The sequence below is a fragment of the Chamaea fasciata genome, unplaced genomic scaffold, assembly GCF_029207755.1.
Source record: "Chamaea fasciata isolate MVZ Bird 193981 ecotype frontalis unplaced genomic scaffold, bChaFas1.0.hap1 SCAF_14, whole genome shotgun sequence".
Classification (NCBI taxonomy): domain Eukaryota; kingdom Metazoa; phylum Chordata; class Aves; order Passeriformes; family Sylviidae; genus Chamaea; species Chamaea fasciata.
In genome coordinates, this window is record NW_027094099.1 from 14,937,732 (window position 1) to 14,960,644 (window position 22,913).

Genomic DNA, 22,913 nt, shown 5'->3' on the forward strand with positions numbered 1-22,913 from the left:
ATAAAATATTGCCAGTTAGCAAACTGTTAGCGCAGCCGTGCTGTGCGAGATGAAGCTGCGAAGGTAACAAATGTGGCTACCAGGTAACCATAACTCCAGATAAAGAGCCTGGTGGTGTCAGTGTTTTTTCAGCAGGCATCAGTATTTTTGATTCGTGGGCTCAGTTTCTGGAAGCAGGAGCAGCAAAGGTAGCGGGCAAAGAGCTGAGGCGAGTGATGGAAGAGGTGGAAGATGCCGCGTAGCCTTTCACCTGGCCGTGGGCTTTGTGATGCTGGGCTGCCTCCCCAGAAGGGACAGACGCGTGTTTTATGGACATAGATGGAGGTGTTTTAGGAGTTTACTTTAGTTTCTCCCCTGTTCTGTTCCCCATTGCTCTCCTGTGCCTTTCCCAGAGCCAAGGTACCAGATTGTTCTCAGTGCTCGAAGTCTGCTCTTGCCAGAGCTCAGCCAGGGTAGCTGAAGGACACTTCTCTGGAGGTTTAAGCAAACCCTGCTGATTTTGCTATGACATTGAGCACCGTCCCTTCACAGGGATCGTAGTACAGTCGGGCAGAAAATCCTTAGCATCCTACTGCCTTCTGTTGCCTGCTTACCCTTCAGGAATCATGGTGTCTCTCCCACTCCTGGTGTGCTTTCATAGCATAGTTAGTGTGAGCATAAAAATGTGTTTGGGTGTTGAAACATTCCGTGTTGCTGCCTTGCTTTTCAGTCGAGTTTCACGCGGAGCATGCGGCTCTCGGAGTCTCTGCGCAAGAACCAGCTGTGGAACGGGCTGGTCACCATCACCCTCTTGGAGGGGAAGAACATGCCCAGAGGGGGCTTGGCAGAGATTTTTATTCTCCTCAAACTGGGAGATCAAAGATACAAGAGCAAGGTAAGTATTAAGGATTTCCTTCAGCTGTCTGAAGTCAATAAGGTGCTCGGTGTTTCTTTGAGCAGTGTTGCTACCTTGGATGGAACTGTTCTTGATACTCTTTCAGATAAGTGAGTTCAAAACCAGAAGACCACACCAGAAGCTCTGTTTTCATGCCAGTAGAGAAAGAGCAAGTCAGGAATATTGTGTGTTATCAGTGTTTTGTGCATTTAACATACTCATCATGTTGATGGATGTTTGACATTAATATGAAATGAAATAAAGCTACATGCATCACACATGTGTTTTGTTCTCTGCCAGCACAGAAGTTGGGCTTGCAGTGTTAGATCTGCTGGAAAAGTAGACCTGAAATGGTTTCCAGTGCGGGGGAATTATCATTCTTTCAAAGTACTTTTCTTGAAAAATATGTTACATACTGCAGAACCTGCCCCCCCAAAGAGATAAAATGTTCCATGGTTTTGATATTAATTTTTATTCTTCTAGGCTGTGTTTATCTGTATACTGTTCAGTTATATAAGAATCTAAGAAATGAATGGGGTTCCCAAAGATACACATTTCATCTGGAAAGTCTTAATAAGAAGAAAGGCTATAATTAAAATAATACTCTTCTGAGAGAGCAAGAGCTCTGCATGTCATGAACTGGAAGTGCAGAGGAGGAGAAAACAAACCTCCTCCTGTACAAAATGTACAGAGCAAGTTCACAGAACATAACATTTTGATGTAGGTGCATCTGAAACCTGCACTCTGTCCCTCACATCAAGACCTCAAACCAAGGTCATTATATGATTCTTATTTTGAAAAAATAAGTTTCAAAAAATAACAAATGGTTTGGTTACTTTAGAATAAATAGATGTTATTCCCATTACAATCCCTTTTTATGTGTCTCTTTAATGGTCTATAGATCTCTTGTGGAGCTGCAAGGCTGAGCTGTTTGCTTAACACAGAAGGGTGAAAAAATATTGCTTTGGGTTTTTTAATTCATTCAAACCTGTTTCCAGGTGATTGTCCTCAAAAGGGTTATTCCTGATTTCTTCCAGTGTGTGATAGTGAATGATGACCACAGTCCACTAGGGAATTGGAGATGGTGGGGTCTACCTTGTATTTCCAAATTTTCCCAGCCATTCATTCAGATAAAAACTGTGTATTTATTGTTATTGAGCGGGAGGAAAGAGAATATTTAGGAAGATGAGATTTTGTGTGATGGGCTGGGGAGCTTTGGTTGGAATGACATTAGTACTTGATGCTCCTACATCCAGCCTTGTTCTGTAGAATTGATTTATTTTTTTTCCTTTTTGATTTACTGTGAAAAAAAGTACTGTTTAAGAAAAGTAAATATTATAACTGCATGTTTTCTAGAGACTGTGTAAGAGTGCAAATCCTCAGTGGAGGGAACAGTTTGATTTTCACTACTTCTCTGACAGGAAGGATATTTTGGACATTGAGGTGTGGAGAAAGGATAACAAAAAGCATGAGGAGCTTTTGGGAACGTAAGTTGGGTTTGAGTTGGATTTTGTTTTTTTGGGGGGGAGGGAGACTGGGTAAGTACAAAAAATAAAGTTATTTTAATTTTTTTTAACTGATCAATTTGTTTTCATTATCAGCATAATAATTATTTTTCTGTCCTTTTTCCAGTCACATCCAGGTTACTTTTACATTATGTTTATTAAAACTCATTAATGGGTAATCGATTAGCCAAAATCTGAATGCAGAGACACCCAAGCTGCCTCTAAAACCCCAAATATTGTTGGAGCTCAGTGGCATCAAGAGGCAGGATTTTTCTGTATTTTTGTGGTGATATTGCTCCACATCTTTATATGCTCTGCTGCTTCCAGCCCAGGGATTTTGTGCTCCTTTTGAGAATGGTGTCCCTTTTTTTCTGTTTGCAGTTTGATGTTGTGATCTTCTAAGACTCTCTAATTCCATTCCACTGAATTTGTACAGTGTTGTTTTCTTAGTAGTACCTCCCTCTTCCTTCCTTGCTTTGGCTTTCAGCATTGTCCTGTGGACCCACCTCCCCAAAAAAACATCTGTGCTCTTGGGTACCTGCAGCAGCATCAAGAACCATTCCCTTTACTGGACACCCTCTTTGGTCTGTCCATGCTCATCTGCTGGCAGGATCATTGCCACAACTCTAAATTTCCTAAATTTCCTGCAGTTGTTTGCTGCTCTCACCTGGCCAGGGTTTCACAATGTGCTGACTAAATAACAGTAACTCATAAGAACATTCTCTTACTTCAGGCATTCAAATAGTTTGAGACTATTCACTGAGAAGAACAATGCCCTTTGGCTCTGCAAATGTTTGTGGTTTTGCAGAGCAGGAAATTCTTTCTGGCTGAGTGCTGTTGCTCATCACATGGAGAAGTGGCTGAAGATGAATCTGTTCCTTCCATTCTCACAGCTACTTCCATTACTTCTGATATTCTGTTTAGAGTTAAGAAATAAAGCAGTGTTTGCAGTTTGCCTCAGGTCAGTCTCTGATGCTGGAGCAGCAATTCTTCCTTAGGGTTTTCCCCTTTATTTTAGTTTTTCTCTAGGCTTCCCCCCACCCTTTTTTCCCTACTGATTTCTGGCAGGTGATGTTTAGTGTGGCAAAAACTATCAGTGAAATGCTTATTCTATTCAGCACTGGTGAGGTCTGTGGGGTAGATTTACCTTAAAGTAAAGGTAAATCTTCCAGAGTAAATCCCTGGAAGTGTTCAAGGCCAGGTTGGATGAGCAGCCTGGTCTAGTGAAGGTGTCCCTGCCTGTGGCAGAGTGGTTGGAACAAGATGATCTTTAAGATCCCTTCCAACCCAAACAATTCTATGATTCTGTGTTTAAATATTTATTTTTGGTATCTATGTGGAGAAAATTTTTTTTTGATTTTGTTGTCTTAAACACGGCAAATTTGCTGTAGCATTAAAACGGGAAAAAATACACTAGTTTTTGAAGAGCAATTGCAAGAATAGGTAAACACCAAGTGCATAGTAACAGGTATTGTTTTTACAGTGCAGAAACTTTTTGACACCCTGTAAATAATGTTTTATGAAGGGTTCAAATGCAGTCTAATCTGGAAAAGGATTCTGTTGGAAAAACAGCATTATGAGGTGCCATGTTTGCTGTCTCCATGATTTCCAAGTTCAGTTTTGAGATTTCTGGATTTCACAACATCATTGTAAGAAATATTCTTTAGGAAAATGTTTGTGGGTTATATTCGGTCATTACACACAGCAGTGCAGCCAAGTGCCCTTAAATAATTTTCATGGCTTTAAGGAAAAAGCCAAATTTTCTGGATCTGACTTAATAATTTTGTGGTCAATTTATGAATAGAGTTGGAATTCATTATGGTCCCTTCCAGCCTGTTCAACCTCCAACTGCGTTGGTTAAACCTTTAAATATATGCACGTTTTTAATATTCAAATGAAGTTGGAGGTGCTCACTGCAGAGTCAAATCTGATGATCCCGACTGCAGAACTTTTGTGGCACAAAGACTCCTGTTAATTCCTTTAGACCCAGGATTTCAGATAGTATGGGTGCCTTAAGAGTCTGCAATATGGTTCTTCTCCCAGGCATAATTTGTTTTCAAGGTAAAATATTGCTCTTGAAATAGGACCTGAAGTGTCTGTGGAGAGCATGGAACATGTAGAATAAGGAATGCCTTGGACCTCTGGTGCTGAACACAAACACCTGGGGTGTTTGTCTGCTTCTGAATTAGCGAGGAAACATTTCATGTCACCCTTCTATCACAAAACAAACCCTCACTGTCAGTGCACATCACAAGCTAAATTATTACATTCAGCCTACCTGCAGTCTCCTTAGAGTTTCAGCTGGGTCCAATTTCTCTTCCTCACTTAAAATCCTGCAGCCTTGAGTGGTTCAGTCGCAGGCTCTGACACTGAGGGCTGGCTGCATTTTGGTGCTGGATGGAATAATCCCTCTATTTAGTCTGCACAGGACTGTTAGTAATGTTTATTGAGTGCTTTTTGTGTCCTTTGGGATAAGAGGCATGCTATAAACAGGAGACGATGTTAATGTATATGAATAAACAAAGGTGTTAACGTGTGCAGAATTTGTCCAGGCAGAGTTAAATTGTTTGTGCCAGGTTGTTAAAGAGTATTTCTGCATTAGGGGATATGTTCTGGAAAAAGAGATGCTGCAGAACGTTGAAGGGTTTTCCTTCACATATTTACCTCAGGAAAGAGATTTTACAAAAATTGCTCAACTTTAAGACCATGAGCTCTGAGACTGGAGTGCATCCAATATCTTTATGATGAATGCCTCCAGGAAACTGTCTTTGCAATAAGAAACAACCCATGTTTTAAAGGCTGTGCTGTTGGGATGGAGCAGTAAAATCCCCATTATGGCTGCAACCAAAACCTTCACTTAAATCTCACCAGGCTGTAGGATGAATCAGAAAAAACAAAATTTGTCCGTTCATAATAAGACCTTATTAATTGTTTCCCTGACACCTGTGACATTTGAAATGTCAAGTATTAATCATAGATACATCTTTCTGTACTCTCTGATGATTCTGATCTCTTTTGTGAAGGGTTTTCAAGAAGTCTGCAGGGGGTAAAGTAGCACTGTTGTGTACAGATTTTTTCGTATGTATTTATATATATTTAAAGATTTCTGTCATAATTTGATTAAGTGTGAATGGGAAAGTAAAATACAACTCCATGGTTAGTAAGCTAACCTCAGCACCTTTTAGCGAATTTTAAACATGTGATTCCCTGAAAACAAATATTTCGATCCCAAATTTACTGTATACTGTTCTCAAGTACTATTTCTCTGCAAAATAAATTTAATAAATGGGGCAAAAGGAAGTTACAGGTGAGGGTTTTAAGTCAGAAGAACGGTTTTAAATGAAAACTAAAGTTGTACAGGAATAGAAGCTAATATAGAGGTGTAGATCTCAATACTGATCAGGAGGAAGAAGGAAAGTGTTTAATTAATTGTGGTTAAAAGAAAGAAAACTGATACAGTTGTGTGCACAATGCATTCTTAACTTACAGAACTGCAGCCTCTCTAGATTGTGCATTCAGCCACTTGTGTGAAATATTATGTCTGAATTTAATATGTAACAGCAAAAGATGACAAGAAGCAGAGCTATTCTACCCTAAGACTGTCGAGAATTTGACTCAGGAGATCATTTACATCACCTAAAATACAAATGTTCTGAGAGTTTTGCCCTTTGCATTCAGAGCAGGCGATTTTAAACAAAAGTGGATTACCTCCATTAGTTTGATTCTGTGCCCATCACAATAGTCTCTTACCACTTTCCTGTGAAATAATTATCTGTAATAAGATCTTCCAGATAGAAAGCTGAGAAAGAAGGAAAGGAAGAGTTTCTGTTTCAAGAGAATGAGGGGAGTAGTTTGGAAATCATTAGACTTGTTTTAATAGTGTAGAAGCATTAGTGTGGAAATTGCTGAATTTATATAGTAAATTGAATGTCTAATTGTTTTACCGAGCTGCATTCTCTTCAGTCTGGTCAATTATGTTGTATAACCTCAATGAAACAGATTGTATTTTTTTTTTGTTTCTTCTCAAGCTTTTTGCCAGCGCAAATGTGGATTTTCTTTTCAGCTCCTCACAAGAAAATATAGGCATACCTTGAGTGAACACAGATGTTTTAAGGAAAGTTAGTTTGCTCAGAAATCAGACATGATTTGAGGAAGAAATACTTACACTCCACCTCCTGCTGTTTTCCCCTCCACATATGCATCCCTCCTCCCCCACACCCTTATACTCCATCTTTTCTCTGACCTGATGTGAATCAAATTCTTTTAAGAAGAGAAATTATTCCAATTTGTCTAAACAAGAGAGAATTATATTTAACTTTGCCTTTGACATATGATGGAGTTCGAGGTTACTTATTGGTGAGAGATGCACCGTTGTCTCAATAAGTTGTGTTTTCTGTCTTACCCTGTGGAAAGTTTTAAACATAAAAAACAACTGCAGCTTTTCCCAGTTGTGGACTGTGTTGAGTGGGTGGTGTATGAAATGCTGATGTGGGAGACATGGCCTCTATTGCCAGCTGAATCACAGACCAGCTGGGTGACCTTGAGATTTCCCCTCTCCTTCCTTCAGTTTCTCCATCTAGGACAAAAAAAAAAAACCCCAAAATCCCAAACCAACAAAAAACTAAACTCCAAGATAAGGATACATCCCGCCTTTTGTGCTGATACCTAGAATATCACTGAAACTGCTGCAGCCTGAGACACAGCAGTGTTAATGCAGCCAAGGTGATGTTGACCTCCAGTGTGGAAGTGATAAGGGCTTTTTCTCAGAAAGAAATAAAGTCTTTTTCTCTCTCTTTGTTGTTGTTTTGTTTTCCTTCCCGCTGTAACTTTTCCTGTCATATTTTTCTGAAGAGCCTAGGTGTAGCAATGAGCTTTAAATGCAACCTCTCACACTTGGAAATGGTGTTGAGAGGCAGCCTACGCATCAAGCCGTCTTGGTACTCTGCCTGGTTTATTTTCCTTCTCTTTCAAAGCACTTGAAAGCAGTTAATAAGAGTCAACTTGAAACCTGTTGTACCTCCAGAGCAGTGGAGAGAAAAGAGCACACTTAAGGCAGAGTCATTCCCATTGATTGTGGTCAGGGGAAGCTTAAGGAGTTGTGTTTTAATACACAGAGCGGCTGGACAACTTAGAGACTCATCAGAGCAGTGGCTTTTACTTCATAACACGGTTTCTTGGGTTCTTAGGCTGAAATGTTTTGAATTTTTTTTTTCTTCTTCTTCTTTTTTTTTTCAACCCCTTTAGCATTCACAGAAAATAGGCTGTTAAGAAGCGGAAAGCATGCAATTTATAGCAGATGGGCATAAACTGCTCCAGCTCTACTACTGGAATGGGATCAATCAGGAACACTACATGCACCATTTACCCAGAAGAAACCCACCTGGGGGAACCCGGTGGAATTTTAGCCTATTAAGACAACACCTTAACAAGTTTAGTTTAAATAAAAACTTGTCGGCAGGCATTAAGTGAAGCAAAACCCCTCGCTCTCCATCATGCACTGCCCCTCCCTTTGAGGAATGTTCCTCCTCCTGCAGTGTGGCAGCAAACCTTCTTCTTCCTTATTTTTTGTTTGTTTTGTTTTGTTTTCTTTACCCTTTTTTTTATCTGTAACTTTTGTTCAGCCTGTTCTTACAAGCCAAGACCCATGGAGGTTCGAGAATGTTCCACTCCATTTACTGGACTTCTAAATAGAAGGCATTTAGCCCAGCCAAGTGATTAGACTTTTTGTTGCATTTAACCACTCCCTTCATGTGTAACTGGCTGCCTGGTGATCTCTCTGCTTTTGCCCATACTCATATTTTATTGTTGTCTTTTTATGAATGTTTCTCTTTTGTCCTCTTTATTTTTATTTTTGGGGGAAGCATCAGGTTAATGAAACATATTACGTGCGAGGAGTAGATGGGGTGGGGGGCATTTAAGACAATCCTTCCCTTTGGGAAATATAACAGTACACTGAAAATGTAGCTCTAGTAAGGCTTGTAAAAGAGATTGGGGCATACAGTATAATGTAGCATTAAATGGAGTATGTGACTTTAAAGAAACTAATCTATTTTAGGCTAATGTTTTAAATTTTGCATTTGCCCCTTTTCTTTTCCCCCAGGTGAAATAAAATTGCGTTTCAAATCCACCACAGAACACTGGGGGATTTTAGAGGGGAAGTGGGGCAGGCCAGAGTTAAGTTTTCCTCCTGTACTTGCAGCCCAAGCCTTTTACCTCCCCTTACCAGTAGAGAGACTAGAAAGCAAAATCTGCCAGTACGTGCTATAGAACCTGCCTATTTGGTTTCCCATGTTTAATTTTGGGATGATTTTTTTTGGTACACTTTGTATCCTGAAGAAGCAGTAAGTTTTGGTGCCTGCTTGCTGCTGAAATCAATATAAATGTTGCTTTATTTTTTTTTTTACCACTCCTTTTCCTTATTAACCCTTGGCAATGTTGTTGCAGGTGCCACGTTGACATTACTGCCCTGCCAGCAAAGCAGACCAACTGCTTGGAGCTGCCTCTGGAAAAACATCCAGGGTCCCTGCTGATGCTGATTGCTGTTGCCCCATGTACAGGAGTGTCTATCTCTGATTTGTGTGTCTGTCCTTTGGGAGACCCCAATGAACGGCAACAGATTTCTCAGCGTTACGTGAGTTTGTATTTTTTTTTCTTTTTTTCTTTTTTTTTTGTCTTTTTTTTTTTTTGGTTTTGAAATAGTCAAAATTGCAGAAAAAATAAATTTCTTCAGTCATAATAACACGTCCCCTACCAAAGAAAACTATTAAATGGAGTAGTTGCATTTCGAATGACAAGGAGATTGGCAGGGCAGATTGATCCAAGCAATTTGACTGTTTGTGTTTGTTGGGTTTTAAACTAATGCTGTTCTTTGCAAACTTGAATTGTATTAGGACATTATAATGTGGAATGGGACATTGAATATCATGAAGAGATAACAATATACTTAGCTTTATTCCCTCCTTTGGGGAGGTTGTTTTCTGGACTTTTAAATGCTGGGAGATAAAGCTTTGTGATGGCTTCCGTGTCCTCAAAAACTGGTCAGGAAGGAGTAAGTGTATCTCAGGTTGTGCCAGGGGAGGTTTGGATTGGATATTAGCAAACATTTCTTCACCAAAAGGATTTCATTTATTCACCAAAAAGGTTTTCAACACTGTAACAGGCTGCCCAGGGAAGTGATTGAGTCATCAGTGCTGGAGGTATTTAGAAAATGGGTAGATGTAGCTTTTAGGGACAGGGTTTTGTGGTGGGCATGGCAGTGCTGGTTAACTGTTGAACTTGATGATCTTAGAGGCAACTTCCAGCCTAACTGATTCTGTGGTAAGTTATTTAGTGCTCCAATAGTCTCTCTTTCTTACTGAATTACAAACAAAATGCATTTTTGTGCTTTTCTCCTCACAGTGTATAAAGAATTCCTTTTGGGACATAAAGGACATTGGCTTCTTACAAGTCAAAGTTTTAAAGGCAGTGGACCTGATGGCAGCAGATTTTTCAGGTATTTTATTCCTGTTTTGCAGCATACGATGCTATAATATATTGCAAATGATAGACTTCATGCAGTACTGTCAGTTGATCATGGAAAAGTAAATCATCCCATCATGTCTCCAGCAGTGAAGCCTGCCTCAGGGAACTGAGATACCAAATGGCTTTGACTGCCAGAAATATGTGGGACGGTCCAGTGGATGGAGATCTTAATTTCCCATGAGACCTGAGCAATCTGACAGATAACTTTACAACAGCACGTCATGCGAAGTGTTTTTTCCATCAGGAATATGTAAAATAAGAGTTGATACAAAGCGATGGTGCCTGCACGGCACCTGCGAAGCAAAGCCTCTCCATCTTCTATCAGGTGTCTTGTGAGTTTGGATCAAGACTGAAAGATTTTGAGGTGTCTGGTGTGGTGCTGGGTGTGTGGGTTTGGTGTGGGTTTGGGTGATACTGCAGGCTGTCACCTGAAAAAGAAAGCTTGTCAGCAACAGGGCTGCGAGTGTGATGCGTTCTCTTAGATCTCATTTGAGACTTCAATTTGGGATGACCTTTTTGGTGCTCTTACTCCATGGAAAGTATGGATTTTCCACTGAGCTGTTCCTCAGGTTGTGCTTGGTCCTGACAGCAGTGGACACTAACACCTTTTAAAACCACAACTTTATGTTGTGGGAAAAGTATAGGAGGTTGATACTTTTCTGTAGAGACTGCCTGGATATTATTATTTTTATTATCATCTTCTCCAGGATTCTAGAGACCTTTTAATTCCCCTCTCTATCTCACAGCAGCTCATAATTCACTGGCACAACATTGTGTGTTGTGTATTTGCTGACACAGTCATTTTTTTAAGATAACTTGTTGATAAAGCATGGAAAGGTGGTAGAGGGAAAACGTTCTTGCCCCATTCCCTTGTATTTGTGAAGGCATTGTTACATAAGAGAATGTTGCTCCTAAAAAAAGGAGCAAAGGAGAAAGCCCACAATTAATCATGGTACTATTTTAGGGCTATATTCAATTCACTGCTTAACCCGCAATTGGAAAATAATGTTTACTGCAGAGAGCAGTACTTTAAGGAACTGAAGAACTTAGTTTAAAAAAAAACACAAAAAAACCCAAAAAACCCAAAACCTGTCAATAATGAAAGGTAACTTGTAGAGAAATCTATATCTAAATTGATGTAATATATAGGTCCGTATGGAATTAGGAGTGTAACTGCACCTTGCTGACTAATTTAATTTAATAAGTGTAGCACAGCAGTGCCGCCCCAGCTTTGCTACATGCCAAAAGTTCCATCTAGAAATATGTGAGGTTTTAATATAGAGACAGAATTCATGGAAAGAGCTGAGCCCAGAAGGTTTTTTACCCTCTGGAAAACTTTGCTGATGCTAAAGCAGTTGCATCAGTGATGGATTTGGCCCCCTGTCCCTCAGTACTCAAACAGGAGCATGTGGGTGGATAATGAACATTGGAAGAGACATGCAGGTTCTTGATTCTGCAATTCAAAGACTTTTCATAGAGTATGTGACACACATTCCTTGTGCATAGCACAGAATGAAATTCTGCTTAAGTAAAAGGTTACTCAGTCTGTCATTATATTCAAAATAACCCAGGCTTTGAGCCTGATTCATGAAGCAAATGACAAATTGTTTTTCAATGGCAGTGCTGAAAATATCCTAGTATTATGCTGTAATAGACCCACCAAATTGCAAAAGGATGCAGCCATTTTAGGTAAAAATAGCATAATTTCTGATCATGAAATGAGAGACATAAAGATTAATTATCTGTTCTGAGCCATTCATAAATGATTAGTGCAGCAATTATGGGCTTCCATAATAGAGCCCTCCTAGAGCAGTGCCATATTTCCTGCATTGCCAAGGAGACTGCTCAGATTTATTGTTATTGATAAAAGTAAATTCAAAGTCCCAGCTAAAAATCTAATAAAGGGAAAATCGCAGAGGGAATCGGAGGTACAAAGATTTCCAAGGGTTAATAGAGGAGCAGTGTGAGCAGGTAGTGTCCCTTCCCTGTCGCTTCCCATGGCAGTCACCAGCCTTAAGTCCCCCAAGTCCTGCAGACGGGTGGGTATGATGAGTGTAATGCCACCTTACACCTTATTCCCACAGTGAAGATTGGATTTTGATGTGATTGGGATTTTTGTCAGTTGCTTGTATGTTGTCATCATAGATTTTAATTGCAAGTTTTTAGCCCGCTGTAATAATAGTGATCAGAAAACACACACTCTCTGCTTTGGTTTCGAGCAGTGTTCTGAAAATCCATATTTTACTCTTGGACATAAATTTTTGGGCTGGTTTCCAGACAGCTGTATCATATATGTAGAAGCTCTTCAGCCACAGCTAGCCCAGTTTGAGCCTTCCATACTTTTATATTCCTAGATAATAGTTCTGTTGACGTGGAAATGACTTTTTCTGCTTTGTTGGATGTTTTCTGTGCACGCATGAGAGTTCTTCTCAAACACTGCATTTGCTCACTGACCAAAAAATAGCATTCAGAATACTAAATTATACAGTGGGATTGTTTTTGGCATATACCAGTTTGCATTTCAAGCAGTTTCTCTGAAAGGCTACATGCATTTTCCACACTTATCAGAGAATGGGTATGTAAGCTGAAAGGGAGAAGACAAATAGATTCCAGTAATGCACATGGTCTTTAAACTTTACCAATATTGACTAGTTAATACCCACTGTTTACATACTGAATAGATTCCTGTTTAGTTTATAAACTTTAGAGAGTAAGACCCTTAAAAGCTCTGCATTAATAATACAGAAAATAAGGATTAAGAAAAGGACAGCTTTTTGCTTAAATATCTTGTTTGTCTGGTATCTAAATCCCTGCATTGCTGACATATTTAGTTGCCTACATAGAAGTTAGTCTGGAGTGTCTGTGACTGAGCTGTACATGAGCATTGGAGATGAGATTAAATCAGATATTGAGCCAGACATGCTGATAAGAGGCCACTCTGCTCACAAAGGAAACTGCTGAGCTGCAATGAGTTGGAAAAACTACAAATTCATTTAATGTGAGTGATCAAAAAATACATTAGCAAACGTGTTCACCTAATAGATTCCATGTTGACATCCTTCTTAAGTGGGGAGAGTTTTTTGCCTTGTTTGGTTTTGTTTTGTTTTGGGTGGTTTGGTCTGTTTGTTTGCTGTAAGTACAATACCTGGATCATGCATGGATTCTCCAGTTGATATTGGGTTTTGTTTAAACTGTGGCACGATGTAGAGCCTTCATAGTTTCAAGGACTTGCTCACATGGAACTATTTGAAGAAGCGCTTCTGATTTCAGTCAGTGTCATGCTTCTTTTCTCATGATGTGGATACTTAATCCTGTAATCAACTGAAGAAGACCACAGGCTCTAAGCAGAGGATAAAATAGGGAGTGTAACAGCGGCACTACTCCTTCCCTGGCTCACAACAATGGTGCTGCTTTGCTAAGGGCAGCTGAGTAATTGTCAACATGAACAGATCTTTCTTGCTGTAAAGAGTGAGAGATGATTCACTAGAAGTCTCAGATTTCAGGTATTAGAGTGAAGCCCCCTGAGTGAGCAGTAAGGTAAGTGTTGGAGTTTCCAGAGCTGGGGATGATCAGAGATTTTGGGGTTTTTTTGGCAAGTCATTCCAATGGAACGGGGCACTTCGCAGTTGCTTTAATGGATCTAATTTTATTTAATCAATTAAACCATTGTCTGTTTAACCTACTACAAAGGAAGGATCTTCTTTATTTATACTAAGTACCATAACTGGTCCACTTATTTTTTTTCTTTCCCTAGGCAAAAGTGATCCTTTCTGTGTCTTGGAGCTGGGAAACGACATGCTTCAAACACACACTGTTTACAAGAACCTCAATCCAGAGTGGAACAAAGTTTTCACATTGTAAGTGGATTGCTTTGGAAACCATGCAGCAACTCCAGTTAGCAGCTTAACTGGGAAAGCAATTGACTTTGGGAAAATACAAAGGTCAAGTTTAAGATATTTCATTTTTTTTGCAGTCAGAGAGGATGTTGGAGAAATCTCAAATATGACTTAATTAAAGCCTTTTGCCTTTTACTAGTTCTTGCATGGAGTTTATTAATAGAAGTCATTAAAAGAAAAATTACTGTGATATTTATAGGAAGAATCATGAGTAGACATAATGGAGTCATAGCTTGATCCAAGAGATAATGTAACAGAAAGTTGAGACCAGATACGCACGCCTACATTTTCCGTAACTTAAAATAAAATATGTTTCATTGAACCTTGGTAGAATCCTTGTTTAATTTGAAGTAAGCAGAGAATTAGAGCTCATGTTGGTTTTGCTATATCTTCTGAATTTAAACTAGTCAAACACGCTCCAAATTAGGTGCTTAAATTTTTATGGAAATCAAGGTATTCTTTTATTTGTCACTTTATTAATTATAAAAGTTATAATTTAGGTATTGCTTTTAGGCAGCCCAATTTTTTAATTTTGCTTTGTGCTGACAAAGATTTTTGTGAATAAGTGAGTGGGATAAACGTCCCCCAAGACTGCAGCAGTCTGTGCAAAGGCTGGCAATGAAGCATTTGTGACATTTGCATCTGTCCACTGGAAGAACAGTTTGAAAATTATGAACTTCTTGCTAAAGCAACATTCATAAATACTGGGCTGGATGAGAACACTAGAAAAACTATCTGATTTCTTTAATAGAGATACTTCGCTGGATTTCTGTTTAATTCAGGGGCACAGCTGAATGCTTGTCTCTTGGAGTCCTTTCTTATACTTTGTTCTCAAGAATCCTCCACTCATCACTGTTTTTTCTGAGACTGTGCCAGCAGATGAGTCTTGTCGGATGTTCAGCCAGGAAAATAAATCCAATAACAATCCAAATTTATTTTATTTAAAAAGAAGGTTTGTGTCTGTACTTCCTGTGGGTCTCAGAAATGTCAGCTATGGCCTCTCTCTAACTTTCTTACTGATGTTGCCTGGCTAATCCAAGCACCAAATCTGCAGAGCCAGTAAGGCACTTGCATTTCTCCTTAGATTTTTGTCCATTTAAAAAAAAAATAATCAATTAAACCCGTTAAAAACTATTGATGATTTAGAATTATTTTGGAGCAGTGTGGATTGTTTGGAGCAATATGGACTGTTTCAGCTGGAGCTTTCAATACCACTAGAAAGCCCTCCCCATTATATTCAGGTTTTCTGCAAGACATGTACCTGTGTGTGTCACTGTGCAGCTTCAGTGCAATGAAACTTGGGTTTGAATTCAGCTCTTTACCTCTCCCAGTCACCAGCACTCTCTGTTGGAGAGCTGAGTTTTACATTGATAGCATCACCAATACAAAAAAATACCAAAAAGTCACTATCTGGTAGTTTCTTCACCTAGTTATGCAACTGAAACATGAGGGGAAAGCTTGGGGAATACCCATCACTTGACTCAGTTTGGGGGGGAATTTAATTAAATGCTAGTTATATACCCCAAGGTAATATAAACTTAATTAGTAAAACAGTACTCTCAGACCTTTGTGGAGGAGACTGTGTGCATGTGTACTGAATATTATTTTTTATGTGTCTGCACTTTTTTGTTCCAGCCCCATTAAAGATATTCACGATGTTCTTGAAGTGACAGTGTTTGATGAAGATGGAGACAAACCCCCTGATTTCCTTGGAAAAGTTGCCATCCCTCTGCTGTCTGTAAGTTACCTTTACCACATGTATCATGGTTGGCTGGGAACAATTTGCATTTTTTTTCCCCCCATAGCACAAAACCCTGCAGATTTAAACAGGTTTTGTCATCTATCCATGCCTTAGTTGGCAGTGTTTATAGCCCTCCTTAGTGTAACGAGCATTGTCAACCCATCTTAGCACAAATTTGGTTGATTGGAAAGCAAATTGCAGAAATGTCTGTACTTCATCAGTGCCAGGGAGGTCTGAAAACATACTGGAGTTGTTCTGTGTGTTTCCCTATCATCTCCTGAAGGTAACATTTTAAGCGTGTCTTTGTTCCTTCTTGCTTCTTTTTACTCCAAGAAAGTAATTGCACATCGCAGTAGGATTGACTAGAGATAGCTGTTGTTATTGGCACAGCTGAGTGAAATTACCTAAAAGGGGTGTTTTCCACTCCACAGTGCTTTTAAAGACTGGTGGCTTTTGTTCTGTAAACAAATATGTGAGAAGTGAGCTCTACCATGAGAGTATAAAATCAAAACTGGAAACAAAGCGAGCTCAGGGGAAAGTGGTTGCTCTGGAGATTAAGGAGAGTTGAAGCTTTTTCAGAAACAGCCAAAAAAAGGCCAAGGTAAAGAGAGTGGAACATGAAAGGATCATTAAAAGACTTTAATAAAGGAGTGGGGGAAAAGCAGCTTTGTGTTTGGTAAGGCTGATTTAATTTTGAAACAAGACTGGTAGCAATAGCGAGCAAACCAGATCAAGAGGACCTAAACAGCTCCATGTACATGTGCAGAGTTTTTACAGTAACGTGTAGGAAGAACTTTCTAGGCTGTGACTTATTAAATCAATTAGTACATGAGGCTTGAAACATCATGGGACTCTTGTGTCATATTAGTCAAGTTGTACAAACACGTTTAGCTATGAGCTGTGAGGCAGTGATGCTTTGCAGGAGGTTCCCTGTGCCCAGGGGAGGCTGTGACAGATACTTGTGTACTTGAGCCCTGTGCAAATGTGTGGGGTGGTGATTAGTTGTACAAACATCGTGGTGTGATTCTCAGCATTGTCCCGTGCAGGAATTGGACTCCAGGATCCTCGTGAGTCCCTTTCAATGATGACATTCTGTGATATTCTATGATGACATTTATGCTTTCCATATATAACCCAATCCCAGCAACACAGGCTGCGGTGAGATGTTGTTGGTAATAGCAATCTCAAGTAGGCAGATGGCGGATCCTGACTGAAACTGCAGAGCACAAAATTGCAGTCTTCTTCTGAAACATCCCTATGAAAGCAGAGTCACCTCTGCAGAAAGGCTGGCACACACCTTCCAGGGTTAAGGCAAGAGTTTGTCTTTGAGTTTTAGCAGTTGGCTGCTGCAGGAAAGGCAGTGATGGATCTGTGGGGCTCTGTCCCAGCAGAGACTGGAGAAATGGGAGACTTCTAGAGGGAAAGCAAAGGTCCCATCTCATCAAGGCAGACCATGTAAGCCTCACAGCATCGGCACGGTTTAGGTAAGGGGCCAGTCAAGATCAGAGAGGGAGAGTGAAATATTTGGTATTTCCAAATAAATAATGAACTGCCCAGAAAACTCTTGAACTGACTTAGAGGATATGATCCCAAATTAAGGAACGCTTTATTGTGGTAAAGAAATAGGTCTATATGTTCCAGTTGTTGTGATTTTTGTCTAAATAAGTATATTTCTTGTATATGTGAATTAAAGGCAACGTGGCTGCTGAATCTCTTCACAAACATGTGTATGCTTTCATCCACCCTGTGCTGTTCGCACAGATGTCTGAAACCAGGGGACCCCAGCAATTTGGGGATATAAAGAGCCTAAGATAAAGGAGTAAATACTGAGCTCTCAGTGGCCCAGACGCTGCTGAGAGCTTTACAATGCTCTTCGCTCTGTGCCTCAGACTACATGATCTTTTTGGGAATATTTTAGATTGTTCATCTATTTTTGTTGCTTGAGTTGTCAATGTCTCCTGTTTTAGAATAATACTAGAGTCAGTTGGGCATGGAGGATTATTTGATGTTTACAGGGAGGAAAAAACCTCTTAACATCTTTTATTCCATTTTTGATCACTTTGTTAATTTCTCCCCAAGTCCTCGTATCTCTGATGTTACTGGAAGAGAGTGGCTGGAGCAGCTGCTCTCCTGCAGACCCAGTGCTTGCCAAATGGCCTGCATGGTCGGCAGCAGGCTGTGTGGGCTCACAGTGAGAAGATGTTAGATTTGGATTTTCTGTTGATTTTATAGGCATTTGTCAAGTATCCCTTAGGAAGCATGTAACAAGGCAGAGGAGGGGAGTGCATGTGTGTGGTAATGTCCAAACTATTCAGTGTAGGTTTTTCTCTGTCCAAGGTTTGGGATAAAAAATAAAATAAAAATTGTTTATGCTTTCCTTTGCCAACTGGTCTTCTTCCTTCCCATCAAAACTTCCCTGTCTCCTATTTCAGTCAAATCTAGTGTAAATATACTCATCTCTGCTTCTGATTAAAAACATTTTGCACCTATTAACTTGGTCTGCTCAGACAGGGAGTGTAATTTTCTAAGCTCTTTTTCTTCAAATGGGAATTTCGATGTATGTTGTCATTTTGACTGTAACTTTGAATGTATCCTTTGAACCATTTAGATAAATATACTAAAAGAGAACAAAAGTTAAAGACTCAAGGAAGCCTCACGATCATGTAGGTTTAATTTCTGTATGTAATCAGGCCTAATATTTGCCTGGCATTGAATTGTCTTTTGAAAATAGATGTGCTTTTGCCATTCTTTTTTCCTGCTAAAAATGCACAAGTTTGACTTGTGAGCTGTCAGCACGTGAAGTAAGTTTACTTCAGGAATTGTTCATGGATGACTAGATTCTTTTCTTGATGAAAAATTGCCTTGAATAAAGTATATGTTGGAGGGATATGAAATGTTTAATTAATATGACACCGAATTTTGGGTTGAATGTGTTCAGTAGTCCCACACTGGCATTTTGCAAACATGACTACACCCTCATCATCACATTAACACAGGAATAACCTTACAGCACAAAAATTCAGGGATGGTGAAATTATGTATTATATCTATTCATCCTTGTCTGTGATCTAGCGTTATTACAGGAACCAAATAAGAAAAATAAAAAGCTGGGCAGCATGAGAAGAGCTTTAAGGTGCCAAATGATGAATAAAGCTGCAAACTTCACATTCTGGTAGATATGATAAAGCAGAATTGGATAAATACACATTTTGCTAGCAATAAACTCAATTTGGGGACAGAGGGAGAGAATTCTGTAGTTTAACTTTTCCACGTTGATCAACCTATTGTACTTTTTTTCTCCTGTTCTTTTTGTCACATTACTGTCCTCCTCCAAAGCACGTGTGGGACCTCATCTCAAACACTGCTCTGGTCTGCCACATTCACAATTTACACTAGAAAAGACACAAATTAGTGCTGCCATGGTATCCAGCAAAATGGATCCTTCTGTTGCCAGAGGTACCCATGGAGTATGGCTTGGCCAAGCCTTGTGCTGGGAGGGAGATCCTGAGTGTGGGGAGTGAGAGGGAAGCCCATGAGCACTGGACAGAGCAGGCTTTTGTGCCAGAAACTGGAGAAGAACCTGGGGAACAGAGAAGTAGGGCAAAAACTTTATTACTTCAAGAAAGAAGTTTGATGGGTTTTAGAAGTTTTGTAGGTTCTGGGGGACTTGAACTAATTATCAAAGAAGTCCTTTCTATCTCTGTGTTCCTTTGTGTCCTGGATCTTAGTAAAGGCAACCGTGTGTCTCTTTGTGAGGGTCTGTCTTTTTTCTTCTGCTTCAAGAGACTCCTATCTCCTAGAAGGCTGCAAGTTATTAGAGACATGGGAGCGTATAGTGTGCTTCAATGAATTTGAAAGCAGGGTATATCAAATATCCTCATGTAGAAAGGCCTTTGAGTGAAGAGTTGTAGCGAAGAATGGAATGTTTTTTATCTGCTGGATTATCAGCTCAGAGTAGTCCTCAGCTGCACCCTTTTTTTCCAACCAACAGGAAGAGATCTATGAAATATTCTCAAGTGCCAGGCAAGGTCAGTAGCCAACGGTAGGCTGAAAACAAGGAGTGTGCCTTTGGCAAGCTGAATTGTCTAAAGGATGGCCTGGATTCAGAGAGCAGACGCCCGATGATTGCACTTACTTAGCACTTGACCAAAAGTGCACAGTCCTTTCCAGGAGAAAGTTTTAGAGTTTGAGAAAAGTGAAATGGCTGTGTTTATGCAGTGGAGGCAGCTGTGAAATGTGCTGTCTGTTCTGACTTTTATCCTGATCATGAACCAGGATTTTTGGAATGGGGAAAAATCCCCCCTATCTCTTCCAGGGAAAACAATGTCTTGTTTCTGACATTAGATTCTCCCTCAACCACTTGCTCCTCACTGAAAAGGTATCAACAGGGATGTTGTCTCAAGTATCACCTAGGATCCTTGTGCTCTCAGGGTTTTCAGCTCCTCCCCAGATTGGCTTGAAGCCCTCATATAAAAGCCCTGCCTGCTTTCTTTCAGTCCATTAACTCCATATCTCTTTGGTCTTTGGATAGCAGTCCTCAGCCAAAAACCCAAATCTCCATTCCACTTCTGTTATCCCTGTTTGGATAACAGGAGGTTATTCAAAGTGGAGTGTTTGGGGTAAAGAGTTTTGGGGCAAAGGAACAGGCATTTTGTACAAAATTGGTTTGGTGCATGTGGCAAGACTGGGGAGGAACAAAAACCTCTTTATCCACGTACAGGTGGATCAAATACGTGCCTTGCTTTCATCTTTTCCTGGGGAAATATGTCCTTTGATAAGGGGAGGTGTGTGTCTATTACAAGACAGCTTTATGTTATTCAGGGCAAATAGGATGACATTGTGCATCAGCAATGAGCTCAAGCAGGAATATCAGAGGTCCCAAATGCTTTAGATGAATTACCCTTGGAGAGTAGCCATTACCCTCTCTACACATCACGGGTGTTGATGTACAGAGGTTTAACCCAGCGTTCTTCTGTCAGGTCATCAATATATGACATTGAATCTGCATCAAAGCTGGATACAGAGTGAAGTTTTCTTAAAATCAATGTAAAAAAAAGCGCCTCTAAACCATATTTCTTTAAGACAAGAGCAATGAAAAAACACGCTTTGCTGCGTAAGGGTCCTGTCTTCTCCGTGTTTTGTGTCATATCAATCTTGGCTTTTGCTATTTCATTAAAATTCCCAAGCGGTCAGAAGGTTGTTGCTTAATAGATTTAGCATTGGCTGGCTACATCAATACTGTGTTTAGTCACATTTGTTTTACTGGGGACATCTGTGCAAAGAGTTTAGCAAATATATTCATTCATTTGAGAGGAACCTGCTGCACTTTGGACCTTGACTGGATGGTGGTCTCATGTACCTCAACATTTCCTTCAGTTAGAGGCAACTTCAGGCAGTGTTTTGCCTCAAGTGCCTTTGTAGCTGAAATATTTATTGCTAAAAAGAATTTCAGCTCTTCTTCCAGCTGATAATTCCCTTTTCGTGGTCCTGTATGGAGAAGGGATGTGACATAGAACATACAGTTCTTTCTGTGAAAATATGCGTATGGTTTTGCCTTTCTGTGATGTCTCAGAAGAGGGAAATGCCCCAAATATCAGAAATTCCCATGGGATGGGAATTCAGACTCTTTTTCTGATGGTGACCTTGCAAAATGCAGCATGCGGGTGTGGTAGGTGCTGCTGTCCTCGTGTTAATCCCAGGGTTATGGGCAATCTTGCTTGGTGTTTGAGCCCCAGAAAGCTGTTAAGAAGCTTTCAGAGAATGCAGGCATTAGTATTCAGTGAGGATATAAAGCATCATCAATAAAGGAATAATATTGATTATGTCTCTTAAAGGTGCTTACCTGCAGATACTTTCGCATTTAATTTGAATATTCCTTTCCCTTCCTTGTCCCGTGAGTAGATGTTAAGACAAGCTGTTTTAGACACAGATATCAGAACTAGTCATTGAGTCAGATCCGTGTGACATCATCAGCTTTGTAGCAAAAGGTGTTTGGGTGACAGAAGGTACCTGATCTTCCTGACATTCAGGCTTATCCTACGACCCCAGCCCTGGCTGCTCCTTTCCACAGCTGGAGAGAGCATTTAAGAAGAAGTCCTTGGGAGTAGCAGAGACTGGGGGAAAGTACCCAGAGGAAAGAAGTACCCAGGGGAAAGAAATAGATGCAAAATGAAATCATTGTAACTGTCTGTCTCTCCGTTTGGGGGAGGAGCTGAACAGAATCTGAACTCTGCCCCAAGAGCAGGATGCAATGAAGATGCGGAGTGTTTAGGGCTCTTTCGGATGTTTTCTTGTGGGCACGGTTGAGACATGCCACCAGTGTAATCTCCATGCAGTCATGGGTCTTAGAATTACCCTGTACCTTTTGTTAAATCACACTGCCCTAGCACAATGCCAAAACTGTAAGGGAGTCTTTTGTTTGGCTTTTTCTTTTTTTTTTTTCCTTTTTATCCAAATGAAAGTGCAATGGAGACAGGCCATTTCATAGCCTGCCATTCTTCTCTTGTGCTTTTTCCCTCTGAAGAAAGTCAAAAGCTACAATACCTACATGAATGTTTAAGTCCCAGGCTGTTATAATTGCACATCTTCTTCCAAACAGTTTGAACACTTAGAACTAAATATGCCAAATAAATCTGACTCTAAAACTTTATTTGCCCTGCATTACATACTGCCCTGTTCAATTTAAGAATAACAGCAACAGTAATGATGACGCCATTCAAGAAGTTTCCCAAGCAACCCCTCTTTACAAATACAGAGGTGGAAATAACTTGTTGTTGATTTAAAACTTACCGTTTGAAAATACCTGCAGATACACCCAAAATGTTTGATTCAGCTTCAGCTCTTGAAATGAAGAGTCTTTTCCCCAAAGCATTTTTTTTGAGTGCAGAATAACACAGTATCAGGCTCAAATACTCAGAAACATTCCTTTTTCTATCAATTTAGCTCTGTGTCACATTTCTTTTCCATGTGGGTTATGCTCTTCAAAGATGTAAGAAAGGAATATATCCTAGGGAATATAAAGAGGCCTTCCCACTAGCTGTTGCTTCTGGTGTAACTGGCTGAAATGTGATGAGAAATATGTGTACCTGAAATACAAGGAAATTCAGCTCCAAAATTAATAACCATGAAGAACCCAGAATTAGGATGTTGTGGTATATACTGGACATCTGCCTCTCCGCAGACACACTGGGAATAAAGTACCTTCTATCCTGTCACAGCAGAATCCATGAATCAAAGCTGAGGCTAAACCTGTTGATGGGGCATCCTCTTGCACCAAAGACCTCAATCCAAATCCATCTGTCTCAGTATCCCTGCCATCAGTAAAACCATTTATCCTTTAATTTTTAAATTTAACAAACTCGCTGTTTTCCAAACAA

The 22,913-nt window shown here is 39.9% G+C and overlaps 1 protein-coding gene across 1 annotated transcript in view; it reads left to right on the forward strand.

The window, feature by feature from the left end:
• Positions 1-22,913, forward strand: part of MCTP2 (multiple C2 and transmembrane domain containing 2) — a 116,482-nt gene that overhangs the window by 45,384 nt on the left and 48,185 nt on the right. Inside the window, exons 10-15 of the mRNA XM_066195900.1 lie at positions 710-874; positions 2,231-2,361; positions 8,824-9,010; positions 9,778-9,871; positions 13,655-13,757; positions 15,432-15,534. Coding sequence (XP_066051997.1) covers positions 710-874; positions 2,231-2,361; positions 8,824-9,010; positions 9,778-9,871; positions 13,655-13,757; positions 15,432-15,534 — 783 coding nt within the window. The remainder of the gene's footprint in view (positions 1-709; positions 875-2,230; positions 2,362-8,823; positions 9,011-9,777; positions 9,872-13,654; positions 13,758-15,431; positions 15,535-22,913) is intronic.